We start from the raw sequence: 13,258 nt of genomic DNA, 5'->3' as shown, positions 1-13,258 counted from the left end.
TCTCTGCCTGTCTGTCTGTCTGTCTGTCTGTCTGTCTGTCTGTCTGACTGTCTGTCTGTCTGTCTGTCTGTCTGTCTGTCTGTCTGACTGTCTGCCTGTCTGACTGTCTGCCTGACTGTCTGACTGTCTGTCTGTCTGTCTGTCTGTCTGTCTGTCTGTCTGTCTGTCTGTCTGTCTGTCTGACTGTCTGTCTGTCTGTCTGTCTGTCTGTCTGTCTGTCTGTCTGCCTGTCTGTCTGTCTGTCTGTCTGTCTGTCTGTCTGTCTGTCTGTCTGTCTGTCTGTCTGTCTGTCTGACTCTCTGCCTGTCTGTCTGTCTGTCTGTCTGTCTGACTGTCTGTCTGTCTGTCTGTCTGTCTGTCTGTCTGACTGTCTGTCTGTCTGCCTGTCTGTCTGTCTGACTGTCTGTCTGTCTGCCTGTCTGTCTGTCTGTCTGTCTGTCTGACTGTCTGTCTGTCTGCCTGTCTGTCTGTCTGACTGTCTGTCTGTCTGTCTGTCTGACTGTCTGTCTGTCTGTCTGTCTGTCTGACTGTCTGCAGGCTCGCTCTGCTTCTGACTGTAGATGTTATTGTCTGATTTCAGTTTGGCGCTGGCATCGAGCTGGAGGAGAACGTGGGACCTGGTTTGGCGGGAAAAACCAAAACTAAAATACCACAACTGCGATAACTTGGAATTGGTTTTGTCAACAATAGTTTCCAGAGAAAACTGGCAGTGCTTTTGAATTTGTTTAAAACACTGAATGAGTGAGAGGTTTAAGCTGCTGGCAGAGGACGGAGCTGGCTATCGGTGCTTCAGTGAGGTGGGTGGTCCGGTGTGTTGGTTTCAATGACTGTGAATAAAGATGGACAACCCTTCTCCACTTCCTCCCATTGTACAAAAATGAAAACAAAACATCCTGGATACAAACGCTGCCGTCCTGAAAGTCTAACGTCATTTGGAGCCAGAGTCATGGTGACGAGCCAGGGCATCGAGGTCCCGCCCCCCACGCGTGCTCGACCAATGGTGAGTCAGTCTCAGCCGTCAATCATGATGTTAAAGCATCAAATAAGGAATTAAAACCAAACTTATCAGAAACACTTGAGATAAGACCTAACTAAAAAGACATTGACCCCATGTCCCATCTGCTAACATGGAGTAATCCCTAGAGGCGAGAAGAAGCAGCCGCTAAGTGTGTAGCAGCATTACACACACACACACACACAGACACACACACGTCCCATACCTCGGCTTTGTTCTGCTTTGTGTCCACAGCATCCTGCGGTTGTGTGTCTGTGTGCGTGTCCTCCATGCCGACCAGCTTCAGTTTGAGGCAGGACACCTCGTCCATCAGATCCAGCTTCTGAGTCTCCAGAGACGTCCTGCTGATCAGCTCCTGGAGAGCACACACACACACACACACACACACACACACACACACACACACACACACACACACACACACACACACACACACACACACACACACAGACACACACACACACACAGTTAGAGTCGTGGAAAACAAGAGTTGAGCAGCTTCCACACACACAGATACCTACACAGAGATCAGCCCAGTACAACGTTGTTCCCACACTGAGCGAGCAGACCAGGCCGGGGGCCCAGACCCCGCAGAGCTAAATATACACACTCACACACTCACACACTCACACACTCACACACTACGCACTCTATTAATATGTCTCTTTGGAATGGGACAGAGAAAAAGAAAAGTGCATCTATAAGTCAACGCAACATTTCAATTTGCCAACTCCCAGTGTGACCGTTGCTTTCGTTTCCTGATTTAAATTAAGTCTGACGCCACTTCTTCTTCTTCTTCTTCTTCTTCTTCTTCTTCTTCTTCTTCTTCTTCTTCTTCTTTCCTGAACATCAAACTTAAAGCTGGATTATTGTTCAGGCCTCAAACCTTTGTGAGATAAAATGTTTCAGATGCAGGTGGAAAAGAGACAAAAACATTAACACAGAGAATTTAGTCTGTTTTGACTGCAGCAAGTGACGATGCTACAGGTGAACGATCCAAAGGAAATGTTCAAGGACGAGTCAGGTTCAAAAGGCCAAAACATCTTCTGATTTGGCGTTAATTAGTTATTTGATGATGTGAAAACAAGCTGAGACGTCATGATTGACAGCTGAGACTGACTCGTGATTGGTCAGGGGGCGTGTGTGGGCAGGACCACGATATTGTGGATCCACTCAATCAAGATGGCAGCGCCCGTCCCTGAGACATGTTGGCTTCATTTGTATACAGTGGGAGGAAGTGGAGACGCGTCGTCCGTCTTTATTTACAGTTCATGGTTGACGACAGAGGAACAGATATATCCGTAACATTTTATTTTAACGGCTGGATGATAAAAACAGGGCGAAGCATCATGATTGACAGCTGAGACCGACTCGACAGCTCCACTTCATGATCACGACTGCACAGACTCTGCCGCAGAACGGCGAAGCCCTTCTCCAGGATACTTCAGCTTCATTTTTCAGGAGGAAGTCTGTGGTGCGAAAGCAATCGAGATCCAATCAGCGACGCGGCGTGGGACGCATGTGGCCACGCTCTTTTAGCTGCGTGTGCACTAATGTGTCCTATGGACCAGAAAAGTGCTAAACAGACCATTTACCATGGTCCAACCCCAGAGGAACCATCACAGCCACCTAATGGACAGATCATACGATCAACACAGTGTCAACACCACCGCCACAGACAGACAGATATAACTCAGTAATAACTGCAGCTCAGGACACACACAGACACACACACAAACACACACACACTGGATATCTGCTTAGCTGTGGCAGCTGAGTGTCAGTCCGGAGCAGCCAGTGTCACTTGCAGCTAAGCCGCGGTCTTTAGAGGTAATTTATCAGAATGGTGTGGTCGCGTCCCGCAGCTCAGCTGTCGGACATTTGCTTTGCTGTAATTACGAGGAGCAGCACGTGACAGATGATCTGCTCGGCAGCACTTATAGATTTCCGTGAAGAGATTACACTCGTCTCCAGAAGTGGACGGAGTTAAACGGGACGCTTAGATCTGGACGTCAGCATCCAGAGAATGTGATTCCAAAATTAAATTAATGAATAAATGATTGACACAAAAGAAAATCTGATTTCCATAAATGTATTACACGCTGACACACAGATCGACATTGTGCTTGTAGATATTTTCAAAAAGTTCGGAATTTCAAAGACAATAATCAGTGACTTGGCTCGTTTTGCCCCAAATAATTACAAACCTCACAAACTCCATTTTATTCAGGAACAAAATATTTGATCCTTTCAATCTGTCTCTGGATTCCAATTATTTCACTGTGAAGTCCAACACATCAAATTACAGCAGTGTTAGATTTCACCTCTGAGCTGTTAACAAAACATTTGTGTGTGTGTGTGTGTGTGTGTGTGTGTGTGTGTGTGTGTGTGTGTGTGTGTGTGTGTGTGTGTGTGTGTGTGTTTAAGGATATTAAGGCACAGCAGCACATCTAGTCACTATGACTGCATGTGTGGGTGGATCTCCTTTAGCATGATGACATAGTGTGTGCGGCTGTGCATGTGTGTGCATGTGTGTGTGTGTGTGTGTGTGTGTGTGTGTGTGTGTGTGTGTGTGCGTGTGTGTGTGTGTGCACGCTGACTCAGGACTATTTCTTATTAGATTAGTTGTGGTTCCCACAGCAAGTAGCAGCAGCAGCCCTGAAGCACTGACACATAATGTTACATGGCTGGATGGACTCTCTGTGTGTCTTTATCTCTCACACACACACACACACACACACACACACACACACACACACACACACACACACACACACACACACACACACACACACACACACACACACACACACACACACACACACACACACACACACACACACACACACACACACACTAAAGACAGTGACACAAAAAGAGGATTTCCTGCAGCAGGAGGAAATCTTAAGCTTTGTAAAACTCAAGACAGATACACAAAAGATTTGAGAGAACACATCACAACTGACTCACAAATCCAGAAGTGATTTCATGCAGACCTGCACTGAAGTCTCCCAAACATTCTCTGGAACTTTTCCCTCAAACTCCCGAGATAAAATATCAGAGTCAAGGTGAGAAAACAGCAGGAAAATGTGCGGAAAATTCACCACGAGCGAGTTGATGAGGTTTCTAACACGAGTAGAATTATCTCAGGATACACAAACACACACACACACACACACACTCACACACACACACACACAATCACACAATCACACAATCACACACACACACACACTCAGCAGTGACGACAGCTGCAGATCAGTGGAGTTAAGCCCAATAAAACCTCCACACTTGCAGTCGCTGGTCATGAAGCGTCGTAAAGATCAGGGGAAGCAGCAGGTGGAGATTAACTCACAGTTTCAAATGTTGAAAACAACTGTGGCTCAAATACAATTGTGCTTTTGTGGCTTTGAAGCAAAGGACTTCATTGAGAAATTATGTTTTTCAATTACAACCAACAGAGGACAAGAAGTCCCTTCCTATAAACAAGCAAAGTATGTTTGCTTCTATTTCTGCTGTTTTTTCATGTCTGAGTAAATTAGTCAATTCCAAAAACCCGCTGGATAAAAAGGAGGAATTTACTTTGAGGCTGTGGCCTGTTCCTCCGTGTTGTTGACGGCGAGGAGGACAAAGATGCCGTTGAGGCGTCCGAACAGGAGGCGGATTCTCTGAGACACACACAGTTGTGTTGTTGTTGTGCGCCGCCTGGCAGAGCTCGTGGGTTTGTCTCACCGCTGATGTCAAGACAAACAACTGGAACGACCTGAACGCGTTTGGTCTGTTTCACACTGGCCATCAGGCAGAAGTGAAGTCAAGGGCAGGGGTCCACAAACTGTGCAGCCCCCCCGACCCCCAAAATAACAATGGCCCCCCAAAACCCCCCCCTCCATTATCGTAAAAGGATCTTGATCTGAGAACAGGTTTCAAAGAATGAAACAACCGACTGTTCTTTATCTGCAAAGGTCACCTTCTCCTGCGGGAGAAAACTTTGTCTAATCCCACAACACGAGGAGAAACAGTCGATAACGTTGAGCTCCTGTTTGTTCTCGTTGTTTGTGTTGAACCCTCCAAACCAGTGAGTCACTATAAAGTCAAGATGAAATGTTCTGCATGAAATACTGAGCCGCTCCTTTATTTATTCACTCGCAGCTAACGATCAACCGCTGCTCCACAGCTACTTCAACAGTTTACACGTGTGTGTGTGTGTCTGTGTGTGTCTGTGTGTGTTACCTGTTGCAGCATCTCCTCAGTGGAGGCCAGTTTCTGCCGGTGTTCCTCCAGAGAACTTTCTAGGTCTCGGATTTTCTCGCCCTGCGCCTCCACCTGGTCGGTCAGGACGCTCACCTGATGGGAGACACAGTCGTGCTCGGTTAGGACATCGACTCACATGAGGAGACAGATTATACCTCAAGCAAAAACACACTAATGAGAAATACAGTATAAACACTCTGCACCAATATTATGCACGTACACACACACACACACACGCACACACACACATCCTGACATACCTCAACTCCAGGACAACACACATTTACTCAGCAGTCTGCCACTCAAGAATGTGCCAACACATTTACTATAATCTCCCTGACAACACATCCACCCCCTGCCACAGACACACACACACACACACACACACACACACACACTATAACTCTCCCATTCTCCTCAACTATGCCAAATCTCTCTGACGGCATCCGATCGTCCGTCACTTCAGCTTTAGAATAAATTGTCCCCCTGCAGCCAGGTCCTGTCTCACAGCGAAGCTCTGTGGCATTAATGAAAAACAAAAGAAATCTCCTGCAACGTTTCGGACTCGACGTGATCTTAAAATCTAGATCCCGAAGAAAACAAGGGGACAGAGTGAAGACGCAGGAGAACGAGTCCCATTAAAGATTATAATGACAAATAATAAGTAAACATGATTTCTAATTCTCATCTAAACAGGGTTAGTGGTTCTGTTATGAAACTGGGGACCCGACCGAGCAGAGATTTAAAAGTTATTAAAAGAATCTTAAAATCAATACAGAGTTGGGTTCACTGCTCTATGTGTATAGTGCAGTGCAGCAGCCGAAGCGTGAGAAGACAACGTGAATATAATAACTGATTTCTTAAAGATTTAATAAGGTTATTGACGTAGACTTGAAGATTTCGGGGGGGAATCTAATGTGATACTGAGGTTTCTGGCTGTGGATTGAATATCAGCTGCCAGCGGATCGATAAATGTTTGTTCGTCTGCTCGTATCGTATAAAAAAATGTGATTTCATTTACCACCCACATGTGCGACCTCATTTCTAACTGACAACGATTCTGCTGCATTTTAATCAGGGACGTCATCTTTGCCTTATCCCTCGATAACCAGTGATACTGTGACGTCACCCACGTGATGCAGAGAACCAGAAAACAGGCGGTGAAGTGGAGCGAGAGAGAGAAAAGTGGAGGAAAGTTGGACAAATTAAGGATTTAGGATTCTCATTTGATGATTTATAAACTTATCAGAGGCTGTAGCAGCACAAAACTATTTAAAAGATAATAAAATACAAAGTCCTGAAGCTGAACGTGAGTAAAGACACTCCCTTACCTTCTGTGTACTCCGCTGCTGAGCTACACAAATAAAGATGGAGGTGTAAGTTCTGTACGAGGCCACAGGAAGTGAGTTACTAAACACTAAGAGAGTTTATACACACACACACACAGACACACACACACACACACTGAGGCAAGACAACACCTCCCATAAATAAGAAGCAGGTGAAGAGAAAAAGAACCATGAAGGGGGGGGGGGAAATCATCCACAGCCAATTAGATCTCCTGCCAGGAACAATAAGTCCCGGTCGACCCCGGATATGAACCAATCAAAGCTGACGTCTGGTGAAGAATGTGTAACTAGTAGGTGTGTGTGTGTGTGTGTGTGTGTGTGTGTGTGTGTGTGTGTGTGTGTGTGTGTGTGTGTGTGTGTGTGTGTGTGAGAGAAATGGACTTTACAACACCTATATGCACCAGAGTCCTCCGGGGGGGCGTTGCACTTTAACTCAACATTAACAGATCCACTCACATGGGGCAGAGCATAAAACACACACACACACAGACACACACACACACACACACACACACAGACACTCACACACTCGAGGAGGAGTTACACATCGATGATTTAAGTCGGAGGAATGTACAGACGGCGAGCGCAGCCGCCATGAACCAGTTATTAAAGTGATCTAAGAGCAGAGCTGAGCCTGTCGACACCGAGTGGAGCTCGACGTGCATCATCTGCTGCCGCGGCAGCACCGGTGCTGGGAGATACTGGGAAAGTCGTCAGTAAACACTGGCTCACGTGCTCCGGAGGTGCCCGGGCTTGTTCTGCTATGAAGTAACAGAAAGGTCCTGTGATTACAGATAAGAAGCTGAGCTGTTTTTCCCAGTGCGGCAAATCCCCGGCTCATTGACTCACAGCAGGGAGTCAGATCACCACGTCCAAAATAAAAGAAACCAGCAGGATTACTGTGTTTCTCTTTTTGTTTTAGGAGAAGGAGGAAACTCCACTGAATCTGATCCAGAGGCAGGGGAATTATGACTTTGGGTATTTTCTTGTCTTTTCTGTCGACAGACGACGTTAGACACCAACATGACGTGCGACAAACTAAGACTGATCTGATTTTATCTTTAGAATTTTAGGCAACGAGGCCACAAGGAGGATAAATGCATTATTTAAGATGCTGAATAGCAATTGATTACTTTAGAAACGAGGCGTCAATCTCTTCAACACAGCATTTCATTTTGTGATCCATTTAGACTCAAACAGACCATAAAGCATGGGGGCGTGGACACGTGTAGGTGGGCGTGTAACTTCCTTGAGTGCTAAGTCAGGCTCCACCCCCTGCTCCTCCAATTATGGTCACTTCTGGTTTCAAAAAACCAAAAATGGCGCTGAACAAAATGTCAAAGCAGCTCTTAAACCAACGGGTGACGTCGCGCTGGGTGGACTCTTGGTCGTGGTTTAACGATCGGATTTGGTTTTTCCCATCGCAGACGATTTACTCAGTGTTCGTACCAGCAGCTGGAGGTGGAATCTAACAACAACATTTCTAAAAGGGCTCAGGGTACAAGTCCATCTTAATGTCACTCGGGTGTAAACAGGTCAAACACACACACTCTCTGTTACCTGCAGCACCAGAGACTCCTTGTCCCCCTCTAGGCGGAGCAGTCGGTCCTGGTAGGTTTCATTGCTGACTGGAGAACACAAGTTCACCTGGACACAAAGACACAAAGACACAGAAACAAACCACATTAGTTTCCTCCTGATCCTTCCTCTTCCTCTTCCTGCAGAGTCGACCGGATCAGATTCATCTGTTGACGATCCGGTTTCTGATGTTATGAGTAAAAGTCGTTCTGAATTCATAACTCAAGTATGTTTTAGCTGCATAATAATGACCTGGATTAATCGAGCTGTGTTTGAGGAACACGTCATGTGTCATTATTTCATCATGTATCATTACTGTGAGTAATTGAAACCCTGAGGCGACAGAAACTCCATTTAAATAATTATGTGACTGTACCAGCAGTGATTTAGTTTCATCCTATTATGTTTGCAACATGAAATTTCCTATTTTAAATTGGTTATTTACAGATATTTAAACAAATATTCTGTCTCTTTCACCTTATTAAAGTTTTAGGGTTCAGATCCAATAAATCACATTAAAACTAATATTGATCCAAGCCTGAGTGGAACCAGGACTTTTAATCTTTTCAGGCCCGATGGAGGAAGCTTGTGCCGTCACAGATTCTCCCCAAAAGTTAGCGACAGGTTTGTCAGGTGATGAATCGAACGCTGAAGCAGCGTGAAAGTGATTAAAGGTCGAAGCAGCGTCTGCATCGACGCTCTTCTTGTTTCCGTGGACGGGTCGGAGCTGATTCCTGCAGCAGCGGCTCACAGAGCGGCTGCTGTTCACATTCAGATTTTTCACGAGCACATGATGCAGATGCACATTATTAAAGACCATCTGACTCATCTGACTCCCATTTATCCAGAAATAACCCGGCGCTGGCAGTGAGTTATCATCATGCTCCAGAGGCTTGTGTTCTGGTTTTCAATCCATATCCTCATCTCAGACAACTCGTGTGTTATATATCTTTATATTTATCTATAAGAGCCGTAGAACAGGAGTAAAAGCTGCGTTCGCTTCTGTCCAGAAATATAAATCTGTTTTGTTTCTGCCGACTCTGTGAAAGAGCTTTTTTCCTTTTGGTCAGAAGGTCTTTTGCCAGTTTCAGAGTCCAAAGCTATTAAAGTTATGAGTCTTCCACAACTCAGGAAGCAGAACTCATTTGAATGGTGTCGTCAGAGGGGTTTTCCATTTACAAAAAGTCCGATTATCCTGTCGTCGAGTGTTTGTTCCCAGGGAAAATCTCATGCTGTATTTTTACAGACATTTTAGGATTGTTTGCACTCTACTGAGTTTCTCCAGTTACTTCTGAAAAGGAGGTTATGTTTTCACTGGTGTTTGTTTGTTAGTTTGTTTGTTAGTTTGCAGGATTACGCAAAAACTACAGAACCGTTCTCCATGAACTTTTGAGGAAGGATGGAACATGACACAAGGAAGAACCCACTGAAATGTTGGAACAGATCTCGGACTCCGAGCGTCTCTCCAGCTTTAATCAATCAACTGTGTCTCTGTTAAACTTTCTCCCTCACAGTCGTCACCCTCCTCTGCAGGTTCAGTGTCTTTCAGCTCATTGTTTTGGTTTTAAAACCTGCATCTTAATACGGAGAATCAGCCGTGGAGCGTTGATCTCTGACCGTCTGAAGCACTCAGACACGAGACCCTGAGATCTTCATGTAATCCGTGACGATCCGTCTGCAGCCGAGGTCAGCGAGTTCAGGGGATCTGACACTGAGCATATGGACACGTTAAACCTGTTAACTTAGTGTAAACCGAACAGACAGAAAGGGAAACAGAGGGAGGGAGGGAGGCGTGAGGGGAAGAGAGAGTAAATATATACCTTCGCTGACACCATATTTGGATAAAGTGTCAGAAGCAGCCGTATGGAATGAGTTAAAAAGTCTTTAGTTAACTCCTAATATAAATAACGTGTACAGTGTTCGCTGTGGCTCCTCCCTCCTGTGTCAGGAAGTATTTGAAATGTGACTCACCAGAACAAATCTGGTGAGTTTCTACATCGGAAAACACACGTTTACGATGCATTTCCACCACCGACCTTTATGAATAAAGCCAAAACATCTTGGATGCTTCTGTTTTTTTAAATAACATCATAAACAATATGTCTTCATGTGACTTTCTGAATCATTTCCAATGTTTTAAATTAAATTATACACACACATGGCGACGAGTGACAGCTGCTGAAGATAAACCACGACCCAAATGTGAGTGAAGCCGTTTGCATGAAGTGAATTCTTTGAATATTTGAACTTTTCCCGCCGGCTGCGCAGCTTTTATACAACAAACGTTTTGGGCCAGTGGAGCCAATGGAACCAATTACATTCGGAACTGTGTCCAGTGTGATCCCAGTGCTGAAGAATGCATGACTACACGCAGGACACCACCTACTTTTTAATGACTCCCAGAAGAAGAGCTTTGTATTACAGCCACCGCTCTGTATATATGAAGCATATGTGTATCCACCGTAACTCCTCCCCCTCTCACGAGACACAGTTATACTTGTAAGGACCGTCTGCATCTAAAACATAACTTTGAGTAAAATATGAACTAATAACAACATTTCTTTCTCATGTGAGTGTTGATCTGATTTGCGCAGGCAGCTAAGTGGTCTCTCGAGTGGTCCCCCCCCCCCCATGTTTCTAAATCCAATTGACAGGCTGCTTCAGTTCAAGCTTCGGTCTCCACAGTCGGACAATTAACAGCGGTGAGTGAGTAAAGTGAATCTTGAGGTGAGTCAGTGACGTCCAGGACGAATCTCCATGTAGGTGTTTCAGCACGTGTGTATTTGATTGATAGGTAATTGATATGTAGCTCCAACAAGGTGAGGAAACAGCTGTTCACACTGAGCCACTGGTAAAAACCACAGGATGAACGTGCTGGTTGTTCTGCGTCGTAGCCGTGAAGCAAGTTACAGCAAAAAAAACAGATTTCCCTGAACAGAGAAACAACAGGTTGCATGTGTCTCCGGTTAGATCTGGATTTCTATTGGTTGCAGAATCTGTCTGCAATCATGTGACCAATAACAGACGATGTGCTTTCTGTAAAGAACAAACATGAATCTTTTGCAAAAGTATTCAATTTTAGGCTGAAACTGAAAAATAAGAAATCAAAGTTGCATATATTTAATATAGATTAAAAGAGACATGGAGATGGACATTTTTACGGATATTAATTATTACGTGTGGCAAAATAAAGGATATTTTTACCCACAATGCTCTGTTTTAGGATTGTTTAACGCCCATACAGCTCTTATAAGCATCCGATTGAATGATCTGAGGTCAGTTTAAAGGTCTTTGAATAAAACAGGAATCAACATTCCTTCCGAGGACGTTAAACCTAATTATTTCAGACTTGTCGCGACACTGATGTGTATCGACGATAATCTGCTTTGGATTCCAAGACATCGCAACACAAACCACACACACACAGGACAACAGCCCGGATTTCATGATCCGCACTGATTCAATCCTGCGTTATCACACACTGCTTTGTCAACAGCAATCAGCTGAGGGATAATGCTTTTAATCTGATAACACAGCTCTTGTGACACACACACACACACACAGACACACACAGAGTCGTGTCTCCATGACTTCAGAGGACATTACATTCACTTACATTGATTTCCAGGAGACTTACACTAACCTTAACCATGGTAACTACTTGGCTAATCCTAATCCTAATCTTAACCTGAACCTGAACCTGAACCTAAACCTGAATGTCTCCACCTTAAAATTCAATGCTTTCCTTTAAGGGGACTTGCGTTTTGTCCCCATAAGGAGGACAAGTCCCCATAATGTGATTGTGTGAACAGATTAATGTCCCCACAACACGAGTAATCCCTGGACCAAACACACACATGAGAACACGTTGAGAAGCAGCTCGGCTCTTGGGTTGAAGTCAAATGACATCAGTGGGAGATCGGACTGGGAGATCAGGACCAGTTTAAACAGGACCAGTTTAAACTCTGAGCTTCTGTCCATTCTGAAGAAAACTCACATCCGTGTGAAGAAGAAGAAGAAGAAGAAGAAGAAGAAGAAGAAGAAGAAGAAGAAGAAGAAGAAGAAGAAGAAAATCCCCTCAGAGTCACACTCACCTTTTTGAGCCAGGAGAAGTGTCTGTAGAAGTCAATGGGAGTCTCCATGCTCCCAGCCCATCGCTGCCCTGACGTCCAGCTTTCTGTCCCACTCTATCACAATGTGTGTGTGTCTGTGTGTGACTGCAGTGTTCACAGCTGTGGAGTTTTACGATCTCTAACAACTCCCCCCTGTTTTCTACTTCTCTCTTTCCCTTCTTTGCTGCCTCTCTCTCTCCCCCCTCCCTCTCTCTCTCCCTCTCCCTATCTCCCTCTCTCTCTTATTTACATTCCCTCACTTTGCCACTTATCTTTCTTTTCATCACACACTCATTCCTCTTCCTCCCCCTCCTCACCCTGGCTGCTCCTCTCTTCTTTTTCTCACGTCTCTCTCTCTCTCTCTCTCTTTTCTTCCCGTCTTTATTTCTGACTCGCTCCCCTCTTCTTTTCCTCTCTCTCCCCCTCTGAGGTCGGTCTGACGGCCAAATGGCCGAGCCCAGAGAGGAAGGGGGGGGTGGTGGTGGGAGGATTTGCTGTTTTTCTTCGTTCCCTGTCTTCTGTTTGTGTCTGAGCCTTAGACCATGTTCTCTCCCTCACACACACAGACACACACTGAATCAGCAGCATCTGATGTCAGACACACAAACAAAGCAGCAGCAACAGGCTGTGATGTCGACACAAACATGAACCGAGCCAGATCCTCTCCCCCTCACTCGTGCTGCGTTTTAATGAAGTTACAGTCAAAGTGCCTGGAGACTTCAAAACACTGTCTGCAGGAGGGAGAGACTTTCTCTACCTCTCTCCACCCCCCCCCCCCCTCTCTCCTTCGCTCCCTCTGTGGTGTGTGTGTGTCTGTGTGTGTGTGCGTGTGTGTGTGTGTGTGTGTCTGATTATATTTATGTTTGAACCCATGAGCGATCAGGTTTCCATTGTCCATGTGATTTTTGTCTGAATGGGTTCACACACACACACACACACACACACACACACAC

At 45.2% G+C, this 13,258-nt stretch overlaps 1 protein-coding gene and 1 long non-coding RNA gene across 19 annotated transcripts in view; one reads left to right on the top strand and one right to left on the bottom strand.

Moving 5' to 3' along the window:
- The window catches only part of ppfibp2b (PPFIA binding protein 2b), a 56,561-nt gene that overhangs the window by 20,861 nt on the left and 22,442 nt on the right, over positions 1 to 13,258 (bottom strand). For 14 of the 18 annotated variants that reach the window (XM_034587738.1, XM_034587739.1, XM_034587742.1 and 11 more), the window contains 3 exons: positions 8,176 to 8,262; positions 5,246 to 5,359; positions 1,221 to 1,370 (listed from right to left, as the gene is read on the bottom strand). In XM_034587738.1, coding sequence (XP_034443629.1) covers positions 1,221 to 1,370; positions 5,246 to 5,359; positions 8,176 to 8,262 — 351 coding nt within the window. Of the gene's footprint in view, positions 1 to 1,220; positions 1,371 to 1,536; positions 1,703 to 5,245; positions 5,360 to 8,175; positions 8,263 to 12,287; positions 12,815 to 13,258 lie in introns of those variants that run through there. The other 4 variants (XM_034587750.1, XM_034587753.1, XM_034587757.1 and 1 more) reach the window with 4 other exon arrangements.
- Positions 12,287 to 13,258, top strand: part of LOC117762981 — a 16,653-nt gene continuing 15,681 nt past the window's right edge. Inside the window, exon 1 of the long non-coding RNA XR_004614098.1 lies at positions 12,287 to 12,402. This is a non-coding gene — a long non-coding RNA (uncharacterized LOC117762981). The remainder of the gene's footprint in view (positions 12,403 to 13,258) is intronic.

Source organism: Hippoglossus hippoglossus, chromosome 6 (genome assembly GCF_009819705.1).
Source record: "Hippoglossus hippoglossus isolate fHipHip1 chromosome 6, fHipHip1.pri, whole genome shotgun sequence".
NCBI lineage: Eukaryota > Metazoa > Chordata > Actinopteri > Pleuronectiformes > Pleuronectidae > Hippoglossus > Hippoglossus hippoglossus.
The sequence above is the reverse complement of the archived record's forward strand: the minus strand, read 5'-3'. Positions and strand labels throughout refer to the sequence as shown.